This window comes from Sesamum indicum, linkage group LG9 (assembly GCF_026168435.1).
Source record: "Sesamum indicum cultivar Baizhima isolate 11 linkage group LG9, ASM2616843v1, whole genome shotgun sequence".
NCBI classification, from domain to species: domain Eukaryota; kingdom Viridiplantae; phylum Streptophyta; class Magnoliopsida; order Lamiales; family Pedaliaceae; genus Sesamum; species Sesamum indicum.
The window spans coordinates 2,112,996-2,134,394 of NC_142665.1; the positions used below are offsets into that span (position 1 = coordinate 2,112,996).

The 21,399-nt window shown below is 33.2% G+C and overlaps 3 protein-coding genes across 6 annotated transcripts; 2 read left to right on the forward strand and 1 right to left on the reverse strand.

Moving 5' to 3' along the window:
• Window positions 1-3,603: 3,603 nt before the first annotated feature.
• LOC105170819 (alpha carbonic anhydrase 7) lies at window positions 3,604-6,155 on the forward strand. Its single transcript, XM_011091740.3, has 7 exons — window positions 3,604-3,780; window positions 4,396-4,613; window positions 5,089-5,195; window positions 5,291-5,393; window positions 5,496-5,663; window positions 5,774-5,827; window positions 5,898-6,155. Exons 1-7 carry the CDS (start codon window positions 3,690-3,692, stop codon window positions 5,979-5,981), a joined length of 825 nt encoding a protein of 274 aa, XP_011090042.1. The 5' UTR covers window positions 3,604-3,689; the 3' UTR covers window positions 5,982-6,155.
• A 573-nt stretch (window positions 6,156-6,728) lies between these two features.
• On the reverse strand, window positions 6,729-8,908 carry LOC105170821 (protein LYK5-like). Of its 2 annotated transcripts, none has more exons than XM_088885299.1 (2): window positions 8,594-8,908; window positions 6,729-8,450 (listed from the first exon to the last, which is right to left on the reverse strand). In XM_088885299.1, exons 1-2 carry the CDS (start codon window positions 8,637-8,639, stop codon window positions 6,889-6,891), a joined length of 1,608 nt encoding a protein of 535 aa, XP_088741425.1. In that variant the 5' UTR covers window positions 8,640-8,908; the 3' UTR covers window positions 6,729-6,888. The 2 variants fall into 2 exon arrangements, 1 of the variants encoding a protein (XP_088741425.1); XR_016067458.1 differs by having other exon boundaries at window positions 8,300-8,439.
• Window positions 8,909-16,437: 7,529 nt separating this feature from the next.
• Window positions 16,438-21,373, forward strand: LOC105170278 (Zinc finger (C3HC4-type RING finger) family protein). 3 transcript variants are annotated; one of them, XM_011090961.3, is made up of 2 exons: window positions 16,438-16,970; window positions 19,065-21,373. In XM_011090961.3, the coding sequence occupies exons 1-2, from the start codon at window positions 16,719-16,721 to the stop codon at window positions 21,000-21,002; spliced, it is 2,190 nt and encodes a 729-aa protein (XP_011089263.1). In that variant the 5' UTR covers window positions 16,438-16,718; the 3' UTR covers window positions 21,003-21,373. The 3 variants fall into 3 exon arrangements, with proteins under 3 accessions (XP_011089263.1, XP_088741467.1, XP_088741468.1); XM_088885341.1 differs by lacking the exon at window positions 16,438-16,970 and adding an exon at window positions 16,992-17,925; XM_088885342.1 differs by lacking the exon at window positions 16,438-16,970 and adding an exon at window positions 16,992-17,887.
• Window positions 21,374-21,399: the final 26 nt, after the last annotated feature.

Below are 21,399 nucleotides of genomic sequence, written 5' to 3' on the forward strand. Positions count from 1 at the left end.
TATTGAATCCTTGTCCCCTGCGTTCCTCTCTTTTCCTAATGTTGCTTCTCTCTTACCTGTTTCCTTGGAAATTCTGGACGTTTCTGTACCCTTTTTTGGGGAAGAACGCTTTGAATCTTCCTTTGACTTGCCTGCCCTTTTTACATTAATTAATGTCCAATTCATAAGCAAAGATCACCAACCTGAGATTTTTCCAAGATTATTACAACTAATTCAATAAACTATGATTCCTTTCTACGACTGTAATGACTGCTCCTGCTCCCACCGGTTTCAAATAATTCAATTTTGATTTTGACCCCTCTCAAATACTTTATGCACAAAATATACACTCTTAAAATTAAGTCCCGAGTCATTTTAATATACTGATTGTTGAATGTATACTATGATTATTTCACATTGGACATGGAGACGGCGAATTTGAACAATATAAATTAAATATATAGTCTCCTCAGCGAGACGTCTTTTCAAAAATAAATTCACGATATTTCGACTAAAGCAAAATATCTAATCAAGATAAGAAATTGTACACCACAAGATTATATTATTTTCAAGTTATAATAATACATTGATATAACTAAAAAGTATGAAAAAATATTTCAAGATTTTGGTGATGAAAACAGAGATCCGTCGACCCAACATATATATCAAATTGGTTAAGCAAATTCCCACACATGGCTATGACCAAAAAACAAGAAAATCATTAAAGAGTCTCAATTCTTGAATTCAGTCACTTTTTCAAAGTTTTTGGTAAATGATTAGAAACACGGGCAATAGAGAAATTACGTCAATCCATTATATATATGTCACATAATTGTTCATACTTCTTGTCATCGGTACACTTCAATTTGTCTTAAACTAGATTTTAATCAATAAAAATCTTAGTTAGTGATTAAAATTGAAGTTTTATGAACAGATTTGAATCCCATCGGACGTATGGGTATTTATTTCACTTTATTTAAGTTAATTATAATAATTTATTTTATCATTCTTTGTAATTATATTGATATATTGTTAATTTATTATAATTATTTTATTTTTGTACTAATCCATATTTGTTAGATTGAAATATGAGATTCAAACACATGAATTTTATTTTTACTTTTTTACAAAAAAAGGGATAATTTAATTATAAGCGTCATGTCTTTCCTCATGTGGCGGCGGCATATAATAATATAGTGCATCTCTATTAATTGTTGGTACGGCACCGTAATTTTTTATGCTGTTCATATTCGGACAATTCAAAACATATTGGTGCATTCCAAATCTACAAGAAATGTCAAATGTAAAAATAACTTCCCTTATATAATAAAATTATATTACGTCTTTTCTAGCAAGATTTAATATATAGGACATGCATAATATTATAATTGATTGATTATATATCTAAGAAATATACTCATATAATGTATATGTATTTTATTTTGTAATAAAATCAGAAAATTATGACGTGCAGCAAGTGTGACATCTCAATAACATGGATTAAGGTGTGTTTTTTTTTTTTTAATTACGCATTTTGGATCAATAATTATACGAAGTTTGGAGAATATTTTTGAATACTTAAAAGAATTCATAAAATTAGAACCACGTACAAAATAATCATAAAAAATAGCAAAAGGAATAATTCGTATATTCAATTTGAGTGTACTGTATGCATCACAATTTTATATTATTTTCGGCCAATTAGAAATCCAATAATATTTTGAAAAATAGAAAAAATATCATTTTCATTAGAGTTAAATATATTTTACACCCCTGAACTATGCATAAAGTACATTTACACCCTTGAACTATAAAACGCAACAAAATGACCCTTCATGATATACATTAATTTTTTTATGACGAAAATGCCCTTATTATTTACACCCCTAAAATATCTCTATTGACAATCATTCTGCTAAATATAATCTGAATTATTATAAATTTTTTTATTTAAAAATAAAGACTATCAAAATTTATAATTTTTATATTGAGTATATCATTTGTATAACCTCCATAAATTTACAATTCTTATATTTTTTACACAAGTAGTAAAAAATTTACATAATTTTTGCATGTGTTGTTATATATATTGACATTTTTTTAAAAAATAAATTATCAATACAAATTTAAAATATTGCATCGAACATATATATACTGTAAAATATGAATCTATAATATAATTAATATATAATATTCTATATTTTTTTAAGTAATGATATGATATACTTTAATTGTGTGGACACGTGATTGAATAAAAATTTATAAATTATATAACATACTTTTTCTATAATATTATATGCATTATGTATTGATACATATTTACATGTACCATTTAACATATATAATTTATGTACTTTGTAAAATATTTTTGCATATATTGAGCTTATATATATATTTTTTGTGTTCCATAATTTATTAAAAATTATAAAAATTATTTTTAAAATAAAATATGAGTAAAATTTTAAATCACTAAAAATAATTTGGTGGAGATATTTTAATAAAGCATATTTTAGGAAGTAGAATAAAAAAGTATAGGAGTAAGTGAGAAGGCATTTTTATCCTATCAATACCAAACTATTTTGTCAGGGAAATTTTTGTTATCTTTCATATTTCAAGAGTATAAATGAAATAAAATACATAATTTGGGGGTAGAAAGTGTATTTAACCCTTTTCATTATTTGAGGGGGGTGGTTCTTTTCTTGCATTCGTGGTGAATGACACAATGACAAGACCAAGAATTCAAACCATATGATACATATAGTCAAATGAACAGAGAGGGGAGGGAAAAAAACGTGTTCGATGTCGCATGTTTCTATATTCTAAACTCGCTATCAAAGAAACTTCTTTTTGCTTCTGAACCCATGGGTTATGTTTGGATAGGTTTGTTGAAATTCGCGATCCCACCCGTTTGAGAGTTGGTATTCATTAGATCCGATTTAGATTTCTAATGTTGGTTTTATAAAAAAGTACAAATTATTTTAAATTATATCATCATTTTAATTTCTAAAAGTATTGCTTTTATGTATTATGTGGAGAATAAACAATTAAAGTATGTACATATATTTTTTATATGTGTATAAAAATATATTATATAGTTACATGTACAACGGATACATATATATATATATTAAAACCACTAAGTTCGAATTGGATTCAAGTCAAGATTATCAAAACTCGAATCTCACCTCAAAATATTAAATGTTGTTGTTTCAAAATTCATTTCAAATTATATCAGTTCGAATTATAATCGGAACTTATTGTCACCCCTGCTACAACGAACACCTCTCCAACGTAACCTTCTCTTGGGATCAGCAGCCAAGGCCCAAGAGAGATCAAATTCCAGAAAAGTCCTGGCGGGTCATTTTCCATAGTGTTAAATATTGATTTTGATGGAAATATGATCAAATTTTCCCATCAATATCTTATGATGTGTTCAATTCTGACAGTTCATTTGACATTTCTTACATCAAAGTCCAATCAAAATCAACCACTTCCCTTTTTAGCATTCACATTCATTTCTTACATTTAATAGTGATAATAATAATAATTATGGACTTATGGTTGTTGTCTCTCTCTCTCTATATATATACACATAAGCAACTCCACTGCATGAACCCTCCTCCCATAACCACTCCTGCACTCATATTAATCAAATTCGTCATTGCAACTGCAAAACAAGAAGATACAGACAGAAGCTAACAATAATTACAATGAAGCTTAGGAGTTTTTCTCAATCCTCTTTTATTGTTCTTGTTCTTGTGCTCCCATCATTTGCATGCTTCACAAGAGCTCAAGAAGTTGGTAAGTTTCTTTTAAGCTATGTTTTGGGGTTCTTTTCGTTTCCGTTTTTTCTAGATAATTTTTCAGGGAAATATATATCACGAATATTTTATTTCAAGGTGTGTATATATATATATATATATTGTGGAAAAAAATATTATTTCGAACAATTAATTTATTAAGATAAAATCTAGGACGTGATTCGTTTAGAAGTTTGCATAATTGAAGTAATAATTAGTTTATTTGAGAAATATAAATTTACTCGACTCTTTTTTTTAGGGTTTTAAAGAATAAAGTTGAGCAACGTGCCGGTTTAAGTAGGTTATTTCTTTTGATACTATGTTTCAAGCTAATTATCAAAATCAGCTCGGATCTTAATTCATAATAAAATATTGTTATATCTCATGTTTCACTTAACATATACACAAAACATACATAATATTTCATGTTGTCTCTATATTTAAATGAATATTTTATGCATGTAGATCGTACGTATATATCATATATAGAAAAAATACGAGACACAATACAATTTTTTAATTAAATATTTGAACTCGATCCAAACCAATCTAGACAGTGACTGTTGCAATAAAAAGTTTTGTAATATATCTTAATCATGATGAATGTTGCATGCAGATGATGAGAGGCAGTTCAGTTACGAAGAGGACAGCGAGATCGGGCCGAGCAACTGGGGGAAAATCCGACCGGAATGGAGTCAGTGTAATTCGGGGAGATTGCAGTCTCCCATTGACCTGCTGAATCAAAGGGTTGAAGAAGTGTCCCATTTGGGCAGACTCAAGAGGAATTACAACCCTTCTAATGCTACACTTATCAATAGAGGCCACGATATGATGGTTAGCTTTACTTAATTTCATGGTTTTTGAAATATATATATATATTTTACTCGTATATATAAATTTTGGGCACCAATAATAATTCAATAATTATTTACATTTCAAATCCAGAAAAAAAGCTCTATGGGAGGAGTTTTATTGAACAATTTATTTAGTGGATATGATAACAGTCGATAAATCAATATTTATTTATAATTTTTTTAACTGAAGTCCTCTATATGCAAAAGGGTCGTTTGACTTTCAATTTCAAGCGCTTAAATTTATTTTATTCACTATTTATTTAAAAAAATATGATCGAGACACAAAAAGGAAAATTTTCTATTAATTTTTTAAAATATTTACAAATAAAAAAAAAACACAATACTGGATATAGTAAAACAAAAGAAAAAGTAGAAATCTAGAAATGGAAAAAAGAATTAAGTATTTTCTTTTATAATTAATTTCTAAATTATTGTTTAAATTTGTTTCTTGGCAGTTGAGATGGAGAAATGATGCAGGGCACATCCAGATAAATGGAACCCTATATCATCTTAGGCAATGCCATTGGCACTCACCTTCTGAACACACCATCAACGGAAAAAGGTATTTTTCATTTCTTTTCTTGAATTTATACCTAAAATTATTTTAATTCCACATATCTTTTAGTAAAATATAAATAAATTAATATTCGATAACAGGTTCGATATGGAAACTCATCTGGTCCATGAGAGCGACGACAAGCGTACAGCTGTGATTGGAATCATGTACAAAATCGGACGTCCAGATGCCTTCTTGTCCATGGTAAAGCACATATTTTTTTTAAAGTGTAAATATTAATAAACGCTCACCTATCTCTAACTTGTTGCAATGTTTTTATTTTATTTTATTCCGTACAATTTACAGCTGAAACGCGACTTTGAAGCAATCGTTGAAACGCGAGATGTAGAAAGAACCGTGGGAGTTGTTAATCCAAAACTCGTGGAATTGGGCAGTCGAAAGTATTACAGGTACATGGGTTCTCTTACAGTCCCTCCTTGTACTCAAGACATCATCTGGACAATGGTGAAAAAGGTATAATTATAAAACCTGTCCTTTTTTTTTTTTTTTTTAAATCCACTCATTTCGCTATATATGCATGTAAATTATATATATTTTTAATTTGTTTCACAATTATTTACTAGGTGAGAACTGTGACAAGAGAACAAGTTGAATTGATTCGCGAAGCGGTACATGATGTAAGTATTCTACTCAATTTTATGATTTTTTTTCTGTAATTTTGGTTATAATTATGTGTGGATTGTGCAGGAATCGGAAATGAATGCCAGACCAATCCAGCCAATGAATGAGCGTCCTATAAATCTCTACACACCAAAAGATCGTGAGAACTGAAATATGATTATACTTTGTATAAATACTATATATACTTTATTATATATATAAGAATTAATTTAAATGTGTAATTAGGGTTATTATTATCATTTAAACTATACTTCACCATGTAATTTTCCTTCACATGGTCCATCTGTTGTTTCATTCTTATGGATATCAATAAAGATGACACGTTTTTTATTATTTATATAATACATGATGCCCGTGTATTATTATTATCTCAAGTATAATTAGATATTATTTTTTAATAGGCGTTGCGAATTTAATCAAAGTCGTAGTTATGATGCATCTCGAGTAAATCGCATGATAAGTGAATTGTACTTACTACTTTATTTATGTATAATTTTTTTAAAAAATAATTAATTATGTGACATGTGCAATAATACTTATAATATGATCGTTTGATGTAATAAGATATAAATCGAGCTAGAGTTTTTTATAGACAACAACTAAGGAATTCCTAGCGACCTTATATATGGCGTCTGTATGAATTTGAGTCCTACTTGACATGTACATACTCGTTTCATAATTTTATTTGAGTTTGTTTCAATACTGTTATTTAATTGTTATTTGTAATTGGATAGCAATAAAACAATATTTGAAGTATGGATTGATATCTTAATATAATAATTTAATTATTTGAAATAAAAATAAAAATAACCGTAACGGGTAGGCCAGCAGATAATTAACTAAAGAAATGAAATAATAATAATAATAATAATAATAGATGGTACTAACTATATACCCTAAACCAACAAAAACATGATATCTATTAATACTTTGTACAAACACAAACATAAAATTGCAATTCAAACATATACATATCCTCGATGAACAAACACATACTAAACATTCCATTCTTAGCAACACAATTTCAGCCAACATTTCTCAGGACTCTCTTGTTGAATCACACCATTCTTGCAAGTACTTTAAGTACATCATCCATAGATGGCCTATGCAGAGGGTCATCCTCAACACAAGATCCAGCCAGAACTGCTAGACACAAGGCCTCTGCCAGTGGATAATCATCCTTCAGACAAGGATCCACAAACTTCCTCAACTGATCAAAGCACCCTCCCTCATTACATCCACCTCTCAAGAACCTCATTGATTCACTCAACATTTCCCCATTGACGGCCTCTCTCCCTGACACGAGCTCAAGCAGAATAACCCCAAACGCAAAGATATCCTCTTTTGTGGCCACCGTCCCACGCGGGCTCGTTGAACTCTCACATTCTTGTTCGAAAACGGCGACTTTTGCCCTCCAAGTTGAGGTCAGGTACACGTTTTTGCTACTTATGTTCAAGTGAGTGTAGGCAGGAACAACAGAGTGGTGCAAATAGTGGAGCCCCGTTGCAATGTCGAAGGCGATCTGAGTCCTTCTCAGCCAGTGAAGAGCAGCAGAAGAGGCTGACAGACAGTCCCTCAGGCTGCCACTGGAAGGGAGCTCGAAAACGAGATAAGACCATGAGAAATCATCCTCACCATAGCAAACACCGTGCAGCTTCACAACATTTACATGGTTGATCTTTGAATGAACGTCGATGACTCGTCGAGTGCCCTCAACCTTCATTTGTTTGATCATCACCTCACCGTTGTCGATCACTCCCCTGTAAACGCTGCTGCTGATCCTAGCATCTTGGCTGAAGTTTTTGGTCGCTCGTATCAGCTCTTCCATGCTGTAGTTGCATATGGAGTACTTTATGCCGACGAGGAAATCAGGGGACAAGCATGAATTCGTGGAGCTTCTCGTTGGAGGGCCAGAAAATGGACAGCTTCTTGGAGTCGAACACGAGTGCAATGAGCTAACTCTATGTGTCGAAGAATGAAAGTTTTCTGCCTTGAACTTCTTTAAGGCCTTGATGTACAAACCGCAGGCGAGTAGTACAGCAAGAATCAGAGAGAAACCAATCACTGATGCAGCAATGTAGAGCTTCTTCAGCTGAGAGAATTTGGCCCTTTTCTCCACAGGCATTGTGGGAAGAAACTGAGGGGCTGGAGGGTCAGAAACCGGAATGTTGAAATTTATGAAAGGTTTGTCCTTGAGGGGTACTAAAACAGTTGTGTTTGGATACACAGTTGGTGTGGGATCCATATGGTTAGCCTTCCATATTTCCTCGCTAGAAACGTTAAACTTTTCACCCAGTTTCAACGTGTCGTCCCCTTCCACAAAAGGGTACGTGACGAGAAACTTCACTTCATCACCACCTGAGAGATCATCAGGACAAGCACATCTCAAAGGCACACGAAGCAACGAACCAGCAACAACGTTGTCGTTCTCTGCTAAATGATTTTCCTCTGCCAACGTAATTGATTTCACCAATCCCTCAAACACCCCACAAGCAATTTCTGATAGTGCTGCATTTTCAGTCACTCTGTAGGTGAAGTTTGCCTGAGAGAACTCACCTGAGCAGGAACACAGGGCCGGGACAAGCACCTCATGGCCGGTTTCAAGAACCTGAGATGAAGCTGAAACGTTGTGATTGATAGAAACTAAGATGTCTGAATCAATGCTGAACAAACTTGAGATTCTTGCAATTGTTCTAGACTCATTATTAACACGATAAACAAGGAAAGTTTCACATGGATTTCTTGAGGCACGGCAGGTGTACCTTGTCCCTGGTTTATTGGTACCCGAAGAACATAATGTCTCGTCATAGTACTGCTGGCCGGAGCTCAAACTAAACCAGAAACATGTCAGAAACCATACATAAATCATCATTAAGAGGAAGAAACGGCACACATCAGCGTCCCGGATGATCGTTTTTTATCTAAACAGGTCATGACTAGCAGCAAAAAGAAGAATGAATGGTGGTTGATGAGAAGCAAAATTCTGGTTGGGAAGAGTTGATTAAGGAAAAGGCCAGCAGCTGAGGTAAGCAGCTTATTCCAAGTTAGGTTTAAGCAGAAAGTGATGAAAAGGTTCAAATTTTGTGATGAAATTTGAGGGTAACATCAATGGCCGGCTGATATAGCATGGTAGAGTCCAGCTAGTGCTAAAAATTAAAGAGCGGTGTGGAATGTTTCCTCTTGTAATTTTGCCTTGCAGAACCTTTCAACTTCCATCATCATGAAATATAATTATTTTTCATGGATCGAAAAAAATAATTTATATGACATATATAGTGAAAATGATGTCTTGTATTTAACTCTATTTGATAGATCGCATATTTAGTTAAATGCAAGAGGGCCTCCTTATGAAAATAAAATAAAATACAGCCTTGTGAAGCTTAAACATGAAAGAGAATTCTTTGCATATTAGTATTTTACGAGGAGTAAAATACAAATAATTCAACATATATGTGTATGTCTGTGTGCATGTGTACGTATATATTGGTTAATAATACTTGAAAAATCAAATAATTAAATAAATAAAGACAATTTCAGGTTGGGGGCAGAATCTTTTGTTTATTGAGATTGGCTTTTTTCGTGAATTGCTGAAAGTCCAAACATGTAAATTAGATCTTTGAAATTTTGCACGTGGTGATTTTCATATGATGGGCTTTCGTATGCCAAAAAACAGATCTCAAAATAATAGTTCATCCAAGCATGTCATGTATAAGTGAAAATGATGTGTGAATTCTGGGTTTTTATGTTTGGATCGGATCGGATCCAACAAGACTCATCTTGACCCGTACTTGGATCCTATATATGAACGCAATCTAAACCAACTAAGTTTTGGGTATTTGGTATGAGATCCAGAGAGATATAATTCGGCCCATTCATCCATATTCCTCCCACCTACTTCAACCACAATTCTTTCCTCTCCTCTCCCCTCTTGCCCATATCACTTGTTCAAACATTTTTATTCAAATTAAATTTGGTCAAATAGCATTAATTGCATAATAAATTTGATATATTTATTATATAAACGGTCATATTTCTTAAACTTTATATTAATCATTCAATAAATATTTTATATTTATCATATATTTGATTTTGATATGATAAATTCAATTCAAATTAAAATTTTCCATCATCTGGTAGTGTTAGATATTGCACCAATTCAAATATTCATCTCTCCCTTTTGCTTTCCATCCTTTTCTCACATTCCCACAATTTCCGACGCACATTATATATCAATCCTCCAACCATATATACCAAACTCACTCACAATTACACTACATGTGCAGAAAATTAAAATATATATAGTAGTTAACTCTGAATATTGTTAGATTAGACAAACGCAAAAATATAAATATAAATACTTTAAATAATTTAACCTATATATTAAAAACGAAGGTAAAATTCATATTACCCCCTATGATTCCCAAAATGTATAAATAAGTCCCTATAATTAAAAAAAAAATACCACATAACCCCATGTGTAATTTAAAAAGATACATATTACCTCCTCTACTCTAAAATTGTCTTTTACAAGCTCAAAATGAGACTGAATATGTATTTTTTGCCCCTAAATGATCAAATTATCCCTATTTTTAAGGTATATATATTTTTAAAATATAATATAAAAATATTATTTAAGTTATGTGTATATATATGTAAAGAAGCCTAAATAAATATAAAATAGAAAAATAGAGATAACTCGCCGACAAACGAGATTGGAGGTGGGTGGGGTGTCAAAATGCTCATCGCTGGACAGGCTTTCCAATGATACTAGACTCGAGTTTAGAGGTGGTCGGACGACAGAGAAAAAAGCAATAGAAGATGGGGGCGTAGGTTAGGATTTTTTGAGTGAAAAAAATATAACTCATCAACGAGCAAAGAAAAAAACAATAGAAGATGGGGCGTAGGTTAGGATTTCTTGAGTGAAAAAAATATAACTCATCAACGAATTGGAGATTTCAGGTGGGTGAGGCATCAAAATGTTTGTTGTTGGAAGAGCTTTCCAATGATGGTAAGCTTGTGTCAAGAGGTAGTAGGACGGCAGAGAAAAAAATAATAGAAGATTAGGAGCGTGGGTTGGGGGTTTTTTTAGCAAAAAAATGAGGATAACTCGCCAGCGAATTGGAGATTTCAGGTGGGTGGGTATCAAAATGCTTGTTGTTGAACGGGTTATTCAATGATGGTAAGCTCGCGTCAAGAAATGATCGGATATTGAAGATATGAAAAGAGAAAAAAAATTAGATTTAGGATATACATACAAATATATATTAAAATAATATATTTTAATTTATTATATGTTTGATTAAATCTGAGCCACAAATTTTAATCAATTTAAATTGGGTATTTCATTATTTCAACATAAAACGCATATTTAAATACACTAGGGGCAATGTGCATGTTTTAGAATTATACAGGGAACTATGATATTTTTTTTATTATAGGCATCTATCTGAACATTTTAAGGATGAGAGGGGTAATATGAATTTTACCCTTAAGAACGAAGCAAGCACATACCCCTTCGGATATCCACTGGTTATATTTAATTTGAATTTTGTCTAACTCTCATATACAAAAAGTAGTGGCCGGCCCGGCCGTCTCAACTCTCATCTCATGCAATTAAGCTCAATATTTTCCGGGGCCAAATATATAATAATAATTTGGTTTTTCCACCAGACAACGGCATAAGGAGACTGCAGTATTGCAGTATATATAAATTCTGTGGAATTACGTAAATTCAAATATTTGAAGGTGTCAAATTAATTTTATTGCCATTAATTTCTTGAAAATAATTAGTATTAATTATTCTATAGCATGATATCTCTCTCTATCATTAATGATGTTTCTAATTGCGATGACTTATTCCTGCAAATTAAAGTAATATTCCATTCTTTCTTTCTTTCTTTTTTTTTTTGGAGGAATATTCCCTTCAAGTTCTTTGTTGTTATGATAATTCCTGCAAAGAAATTTATCAAAAAATTGGCAATATATAAAAGTCAGTTGGGCGAACTGCACATTCACCGAACTTAAAGATTATTCAAGTTTCTTTGGGTATAATTATGGGCCAGCAGCTAGCTAGTTAGGTTTGGAGGTGGGAGTTAAAGATGTCGCAGTATTGCATGCATGCATGGTGAACATATATATATATATGAGTTGAAAAAGTTGTGGTCCGAAACTCATATTAGAAACACTTTGCAACACCCTCTACTGTTGACCCTCTGTTTGGTGTTATTGTATCTGTATTGCACCCAATGAATGCCCGTATTCGGAGCAAAGTTCGAGTTGTGTCCAAGACCCACCTCAAAATTAAACCCGCCCGCTCCCAACACTTTTGGTTCATACATGTGCGTATTCATAAACAACACACTACCAAAACAAAAAATTATTGGATACAATTTTAATAGTTGTGGATTAAAATTTGTGGTAAATAATTTTTATTAATTACGATTAAATAAAATCGATGCAAAAATATAAATTTTCTACCAAGAAAAAGTTATTTGTCATGGCTTTTTAATTAGCCACTCTTGCAGATATCACGGCTAACAACCATTGCATGGCCGTGATTAATGACTATTTGCTACGATTATTTTAATTTTAATCATAATAATTAACCATAATTGAATGTTATATTTTTTGTAGTGACATGACTAAAATTTAAATGATATCCTTCAATTGAAATGGAAAAACAAAATTAAACGAATTTTACAAGTTAGAGCCGTTAAGTCCAAAGGCGAATGGGTGAAGGGCTGGGGTTTGAGGTAAATCTCGAATTTTGTTAAGCATAAAAGGAAGAGAATTGTGAATCATGGGGTAGCTCAACTTGTAGTTTTTGCTACATATCACACTATATATATATATATATATATATATATTTAATAGGGAGAGGATGAGAGTACTGAGATATAGTATAATATAATAATGAGAGGTTCACTTCATCCATAAATTCAAGTCATGAAATGTCTGTGAGAGATGAGCCTAGTCATTAATTGTTTACTACCTAGTTACCTACCCTGTCTTTTAATTAATTCATGTTTATTACTTATAAAGGGCCTATGTGTAATATTCATTAATATTTATGTACAACTACTGAAGGAGACATGCATGCTCGGCCGGTTAATCAGTAACTCACTTCTTCCATGGGCTGTTCAGCAACCTGTAATAATTAATATCACATCCATTAATCTCTCTCAAACTTGATTCAAGAACTACTCCAACCCTAATTTAACTAAGCCCCCCTTCTAATATTTTGTCGCCGTGTTTAATTAATTTGTATATGTTAATGTCTCTGTTTGTGATAACCAATATCTGAAATTATATATATTGAGAGAGAGATAAGCAAATTTTTTTTACACGAATCTCAAAGTTTTCTTTTTTTCTAATATTTTGGGAATTGATGATGATGGTTTATTTAGAAGTTCATCATATGTACATATCTCATGTCAAAGTCTAGACCGACTAAGTACCAAACATAGTAATACACTCAAAATAGAAAATGTGTAATTTGGTTCAAGTTTATATGACCTTTTCTTAGTCTTTTCAAAAGGAAACGACAGATTCTACCTGTCATTATCTAACCTATTATGATTGATTAATTTAATATAATTATTATCTCTAAATTAAAGTAAATCAAAAGTACATAAATAAGTACAATAATTAATTAAGTCTCTGCAGTCGAATAATATGATAGTTGAGTACAACCATCATGACGACTCCATCGACAAACCTATATGTTAATAGTAACATTTTTACAAATTCTATATTACCTCAAACATTTTATGTATAGGGGTTGGAAAAATTTTATTTTTCAGTCCACGTTCATGAAATTTTCAAAAACAGTCTCGTAATAGGCAAAATATCCCATTTTCAATCATCCTCCAGCTTCAATTAGAAAACTGAAAGAATAACGTGTAAGTCACGTAGCTAGTCGTTATATTTTCATAATAGAGGTAAACGGCCACGTGACTTGCACGTGGTCTTTTTGTCAATTTTCTAATATAAGTTTATAGAAGCATTGGAAGTGAATTTTTTTTAAAAAATTTCATAAATAATAAAATTAAAAGTAGATAAAATTTAATTTATGAAATGAAAAATGAAATATCCCCTGGCAGGGTCAATTAATGAGGCCCACCCGTTGGCTAAAATGAATTTTCTGATGCCCCATACTTATCATGAGAAGTTTGATTTTTGAAGCATAGTCCTGTGATAAACAATTATGAAAGTGACTTGTGACAATTTTTAAATTGAATTTTATTAGTGACCAATAGAGAATAAAGCTCAATTTTTAGCCCCCACAATCCACTTACTTGTCCACCATTCAGATTTGACACGCAAACATCTTAATTTACTCTTCAATTCATATATACAGTCCCAATTTTAATTTTAATTCAGCAAAAATATTTATTCAAATCCACTTACAAATTAAGTCAAATACTTGTGCACTGCAATCAACAGGGGGTTATGTATGTATGTATCAACCCCATTTTAATTTATGGAGGATTCGGGCCTGCATCTTTTAATACATTTGTAAATATTCTAATATAAAAATATTTTGACGAGAGAATCACAATGGATTATAGTCGATCTGATCTTTTATGCAATTAGAAAAATAGAAGGAGGAACGAAGGAAAGAAAAAGATTGCGTCTCTATGATAAATTTTCTCTTTTTTTTATTCATATTAAATGTTTCGGAGTTTTTTTTTATTACATTCATGTACCTTCGAGAAATTAATTTTCAAATAATAAATTAAATGGGTTGATGAACTTATCTCAAATTTGACCAAATGATAGATTATATCAGCATGATTGATTGACCATTGACATATATCTATATATATATAGCTTGATTTCAAGATATTACTAAATCAAAGAACTGTACTATATGCAGCCTGCAGCTTAAGTATACAAATCTACCATTTGGAGTTGAATTTTCCTTTGAAAACATGATAATTACATCATTATATATGAAAATATCAAGTAATAGTTATATTTGAAAAAAAATAAGATAGACACATCGCTTGACATAAAAAGGAAAATTTTTGTCGAATCAAATTAATTACAAAATAAATTTATCATACTTGTTATATGATATTAATCATTTTTTTTGTATTGTACATCAATTACATGATAAATATATTACATTTTCAATATAAATTTATGCGGATAGCCTTAAATTTGAGCATTGAAATGCGCCCAAAGGATAAGAAGCAGACTTGATTTTGACAACATAACTGCGACAAACTAACAACCAACAAAAAAGCCTGACTTACAATCATCAAAACACTAACTTCACAACATCGGCCAGAAACATAGAAATTCTCATTATTATTATCTTTAAGGAAAACAATTATGATTATATCACATGGCCTTTTTCTTTAGAAATTCAAGCCAGTGCTTTATTATTATTATTTTTAATAAAAAATAAAAAAATAATATGAAAGTAGTTAAACCGTCATACATGGTCGAATTCAGACACAATACATTTTGTTAAATGAGTCATTATGCAGTTTCAATTCTACCAAGATTCATTGATTTTTACATCTTTCTTCAACAGACGTAAAATTTTCGACTAATGCAATTTATAAAGTCTTAGTGTTATTAAACATGTAATCATAATATACAAACCAACATCTCGCAAGGGTATGGGGACACTAATGTAATTATAAAAATTATTATAGTATATTAATTTGGTTAATTAAGAAAGTGCAAGTAATACACAAAAATTATTATTTATTGCAATTTCAAGAGTACATTGTAATATTTGAAAAAAAGAAATCCTCATACTTAAGTATTTGGCATAAAAAAATTTCTTGAGCTATAAAATTTTAAATTCTTAACTCGCTATAAAATAATAAGATTATAATAATAAAAATGATTTTATCCATATGTGACGAGAGTTTTTGATAAACTATTTAATACTCGTAGCATCCAAATATAAACGATTGATTGTTACATTAATAATTTGGATTAAATTAGCATAGTTAAAGGAAAAAAGCAAAAAAAATCACTATTAAGCCAAACACGCATTTTCATTCACTACAAAAATAAAATAATTATTCCCTACACAAAAAATAGTCATGAATTTAAAAATAATGGTAGATTATTATTTATTATGATTAAATAAATTTAATGTAAAAATATAATTTTAATTACGATTAATCATCATTAGCTATGAATTTAGCCATAATCAAAATATTTGGTACGATTTTAATTGTGATTGATATTTTGGCGTTACTTACTTACAAAATAGTAGCTAATGATTTTTTATATAATCATAATTAATTATTATTTGCTACTATTTTTGGACGCAACGCCTATCGTTTTCTTATTAGACCTTATTTACCATTGGATTAAGACAATTAAGCAACTACTAATACATCCAAACAGCCCAAATCCTAAAGTCCAAAGTCAAATTACCAACCAAAAAAAAAAAAAAAGTCCAAAGTCTAAACCTCCACAAAGGTCAAATTCCTCCAATCCCAACAAATTGTTTATGCACAGTATGCATCCCACCATTTTGCCCTGTTCTCCCTCACCCCCACCCCACCCCACCCCATAAACATATAGATACAGTTAATACACACAAACACATATAATATAAATATGGGTTGTCGAAACGTAAAGCCATTGGTTACCGTGTTCAAAGAGAGCCCACAAACCCAAAAACCGGAGAGAAAAAGCGAAAGAAACAAAGGAAATACTCCAAACAAATTCCCCCTCAGCTCAAAGAACAAGCTCACATGGAGATCTGTTCTTTGTATAGAATGTTGCCCACTTCAACATTTCGTTAGTTCCTAAGAGCCTATTTAATTATTATACATGCATGCATATTTGCATCTCTGTTCCTGATTTCTGTATCTATATATGTGAGTATACTTCTTGAACTGTTGCTCGAAAATGGTCGGGAGCAAATGGATGAAAGTGAAGATCGCTCTCGGGTTGAAGCTCAATTCCTGTCTCTACGTGCCAAGCACAGTTGAGGATTCTCCGGCAGTGGCGGTACCGCCGATGGCCGCGAGGTTTTCTGACGCCGTCTTGTTGTCCCCGACGCCGCCTCAGGATTCGGATCATCGGGTGCAAATGCCCACCACGCCCACGCCGTCTTCCTCCGGCCTCCTTTTGCCTAGACACTCCTCCAAATCTAGCAAGGTCAAAATTGGAAATTACATGTTTTTTAATCAAGAAATTTGATTTTAAATGCAATTTTATTTTAGTTTTTGGTTTCCAATTCATGCATGGGCACCCACTACTTGTATCCATTCATATATGGAGTCTGGTATTTGAATCTTGACTGGGTTCTTGTTTTTCTTTGTGAAATTCTTGCTAATTTATCCTGAAAAATGGATTAAACTGCTGTTTGTACTGATTTTGAGATGGTTTCTTCTTCCATTTGTGGCTAATCAGTTTATATAACCTTTTCATAAATCTTGATTTCTTCTTGAAAATGGGCTTTTCATGCCTCTTAATGGGTACATGTTGAAGCTATGCTACATTCTTGAAAGGGGCCAAAGATTTACTATTTTCCAATATTTTGGCTAAGGAGTAGAGGAAGGCAAAATGTTTACATTCATTAATTTGCTTTTGCTTGTTTCAATTTTTTTTCTTCAAAAAGATAATAGTAATTGCATTTGATGGGATCTTTGGTTGAATTTGTTTAAAGGATGTTCCTATCACGTGGGGTAGAGGTAGAGGACATGATGATGATGATGATGATAATGGAGATAATAAGTGTATAGAAATATATGCATATGAACTGTCAGAGATGGGTAGTTTTCCATTTCTCTTGTGGTGAAGTGGGGTGGGGATAAAGTAGGTGTAGTCCCTTTTGAGGACTACAGTCATCTGGCCTCCCTATAAAAGCTCAAAAGTGTAGCAACAGTGAAATCTTTCATCTTCCCTTCTGCCCATCTCACAGAAGTAAAGAAAGTGCTTTTCATGGTCAGCAACATTAACTGTTCTACACACAACACCATTCCTCATTTGCCAATTTCTCACCCCTTTTTATGAAATACTATCTTCAACTTGACCTTTGATTGAGAGCTTTCATGCAATAAAATTTCATCAAAGTAAGGCCAAGGGTTGTAAAGTAGATGACAATCTTGTAGTGAGTAATGATTTCTACTTCTTTTAATACATGGTGGTGCTTTAAACATTTCTTACAATATTTTAGTGCCTCGAAAGCTTCATGATTAGTTTTTAAAGCCTGCTTATTGCCCTTTACATTTAAAAAGTTAATGACTTGGGATTTTGTTAAATCTACTTTAGCTCTGTTTACTGCACTGCTATGTTTTGACTATCCCATGATTGACTTTATTGATTGGCTCATATTTTTTAGCATTTTATCTTGGGTTGCCTTAATATCTTGGATTTGCAAGAATCCATGATGTGTATCTTCACAGTAAGAGTATCTATATTACTGGGAAATTTTAGCGGTTCAATCAAGCCTAAACCATCATATAAGGATTGCATTACACTTGTCATGTAATTGGTGGATAGTTTGATACAGTGAATTATCACGATCACATGACAATGGTAATATTATTTTCAATGTGATTGATTGGTTCATGGTTGTGGTTAGACTTGGTTCAAACAAGAATTTCCCTATGTTATCTACTGTGGACCAATGTTAATTTTGTGGCTTTGTTGGGGATGCGTCTTTCATAGTAGAGTGATCATATATACCCAATGGCAAACTGATCCATGCGACAGTACAGCTGAGAATATGTAATTCATGAAATAAGAATTTATAGTTGAAATTTTTTGGGGACCACTTTCAAACTAAAGCTAATTTGCAGGAAATGTATTAGATCCGTTGATTGATTTTGTATTCTTCCCACGATAATAACTTGAGAATGTAAAAGGCTGAGAGGTTCACATGTTCTGCAACTCTGTGTCCGTGACATTAACTGTTTGGAGGAGAGGGCCTTCCAGAAATTCCCTACTCAACAATAATTTATGCTGAATGCCTTGTGGGATTAACTAATATGTTTTCAGTTGCTAATAATGTTAAATTTATCATATTACGATACATGGCAATGTCAGAATTAAAATGCTGGAAATATTCTTCCCACGTTAGCATCTTTTAGCATCCTGGACATAATTTGAATGGAAAAATAATCAGCATGATCAGGCTTGTTTATATTTGTACAAGTGTGTTTATCTTTAAATTCTCCATCAGCATCGAATGGCAATTCGTATATCATTTGGTTTTCATCTTCTGTTCTTGTTTTCCATTTTTTGCAGAAGATTTGTGCAATATGCTTGACAACAATGAAGCCTGGCCATGGCCATGCCATTTTCACTGCAGAATGCTCGCACTCATTTCATTTCCATTGCATTGCATCTAATGTGAAGCATGGAAAACAAACTTGTCCTGTCTGCAGGGCAAAATGGAAAGAGATCCCCTTCCAGAGTCCCACCACTGATAACTCTCATGAACGAGCAAGGCTAAACAATGTCTCCTGGGCACAAGACAATACCTGGACACCGGGTATAAGAGGAAACCCTTCTCCAAGGGTCGACGTAAGTCGGCAAGTCGCTACCCTTTTTCAGGCTGCAGAACCTGACATCTTTGATGATGATGAAGAAGTTGACAGTACCCAACCAGATGTCGCACAGAGTAGCTCGTCCAGCAACAACAGTCACGAGGACCATTTTACTGGTCTAGTCAAAGTTAAAACATATCCAGAAGTTTCTGCTGTTCCAAAATCAAATTCCCATGATAACTTTTCAATTCTTATTCATCTGCAAGCTCCAATTACCACAGCACGACAACATTCTGATGGAGCAGGTTTGCCCTTGATATCTCAAACTTCTCGTGCTCCAATTGATCTTGTCACGGTGCTTGATGTCAGTGGCAGTATGGCTGGTACCAAGCTTGCTCTGCTTAAACGGGCAATGGGGTTTGTAATCCAGAGCTTGGGCCCATCAGACCGGCTCTCAGTGATTGCCTTCTCCTCCACAGCACGCCGGGTCTTTCCTCTTCGCAAAATGACGGAAAATGGAAGGCATGAAGCATTACAAGCTGTGAATTCTCTAAGCTCAAATGGTGGGACAAACATTTCTGAGGCCCTCAGGAAGGGTGCCAAAGTGATGACGGACCGTAAGCAGAAAAATCCAGTTAGCAGTATTATACTGTTATCTGATGGACAAGACACATACACCATTAGCAATCCTAATGGCAGCAACACCAGGTCTGACTATCGGTCATTACTCCCAGCTTCCATGCATCTCAATAGTGCTTCTGCTCTCCATATTCCTGTACACGCATTTGGATTTGGTGCAGATCATGATGCAGCGTCAATGCATTTAATTTCTGAAACTTCCGGCGGAACATTTTCTTTCATAGAGACAGAGGGCGTGATTCAAGATGCTTTTGCACAATGCATTGGTGGCCTTTTAAGTGTTGTTGTACAGGAATTACTAATCGAAGTCGAGTGCGTCGATCCTGTGCTGCAACTCATTTCTATAAAATCTGGAAGCTACAAAACCACTTTGGCGTCTGATAAAAGAAAAGGCACTATCGAAGTCGGAGACTTGTATGCTGAAGAAGAAAGAGATTTTCTGGTCACAATTAATATTCCAATTTATGAATCCAGCGATGAGATGTCACTGCTAAAGGTGAGATGTCTTTACAAGCATCCCATTTCTAAGAATTTAGTAACTCTGGATTCTGCAAGTGATGTCAGAATCCGAAGGCCAGTAGTAACTGGACCTCTGGTTGTCTCAATGGAAGTGGACAAGCAGCGGAACCGGCTCCGATCCGCAGAGGCAATGGCGGAAGCTAGGGCTGCTGCAGAACGGGGTGATTTAACTCATGCTGCATCCGTCCTGGAGAACTGTCGTAAACAATTATCGGAAACCGTGTCAGCAAGAGAAGGAGACAGATTGTGCATTGCTTTGGAAGCTGAATTACGGGAAATGCAAGAGAGAATGGCCAACCGACATGTATATGAAACTTCGGGTAGGGCTTATGTGTTGTCTGGACTGAGCTCACATTCTTGGCAGAGAGCAACCGCAAGAGGGGACTCAACTGATAGTTCAAGCCTCGTCCAGTCTTACCAGACACCATCCATGGTCGACATGGTAAATCTGTCACAGACTATGGTTTTGGGTCGTCCATCGCCTAGGCCCAGAATTAGGCCAACACGGTCGTTCCCCGCAAGAGCACAGCCAAGGTGATCTACATCTGCCAGATCGACCCCCCAGACTCTTATCTCAATACCTCATTATTTTTCTTTGTTATTCATTGTTACTTTTTCTTAGTTTGAACAATTTTGGGGTGGGGTTGCAATAAAAATACGGACAAGAAAAAGAAAAAAGAGATCCGCCGAGTGCGTGGCATACTCACTTCAAATGTACATGAATGTTGAGAAAGATGAAGATGGGAGTTAGGATTTGGATTGTCAATATTTTGGTTTGTACATAAACTCAAGAGAAGATGTTTTGTTCTCTTTGAGAGGAGAATGGAGATGGGGTATAGCCTTTTGCAACTCTAGTTTTTTAATTTGTCAATGAACTCATTTGCTGGAGTAATTTGTCATTTCCATGGACTTTGGATTCACTCCTACATTTCTGA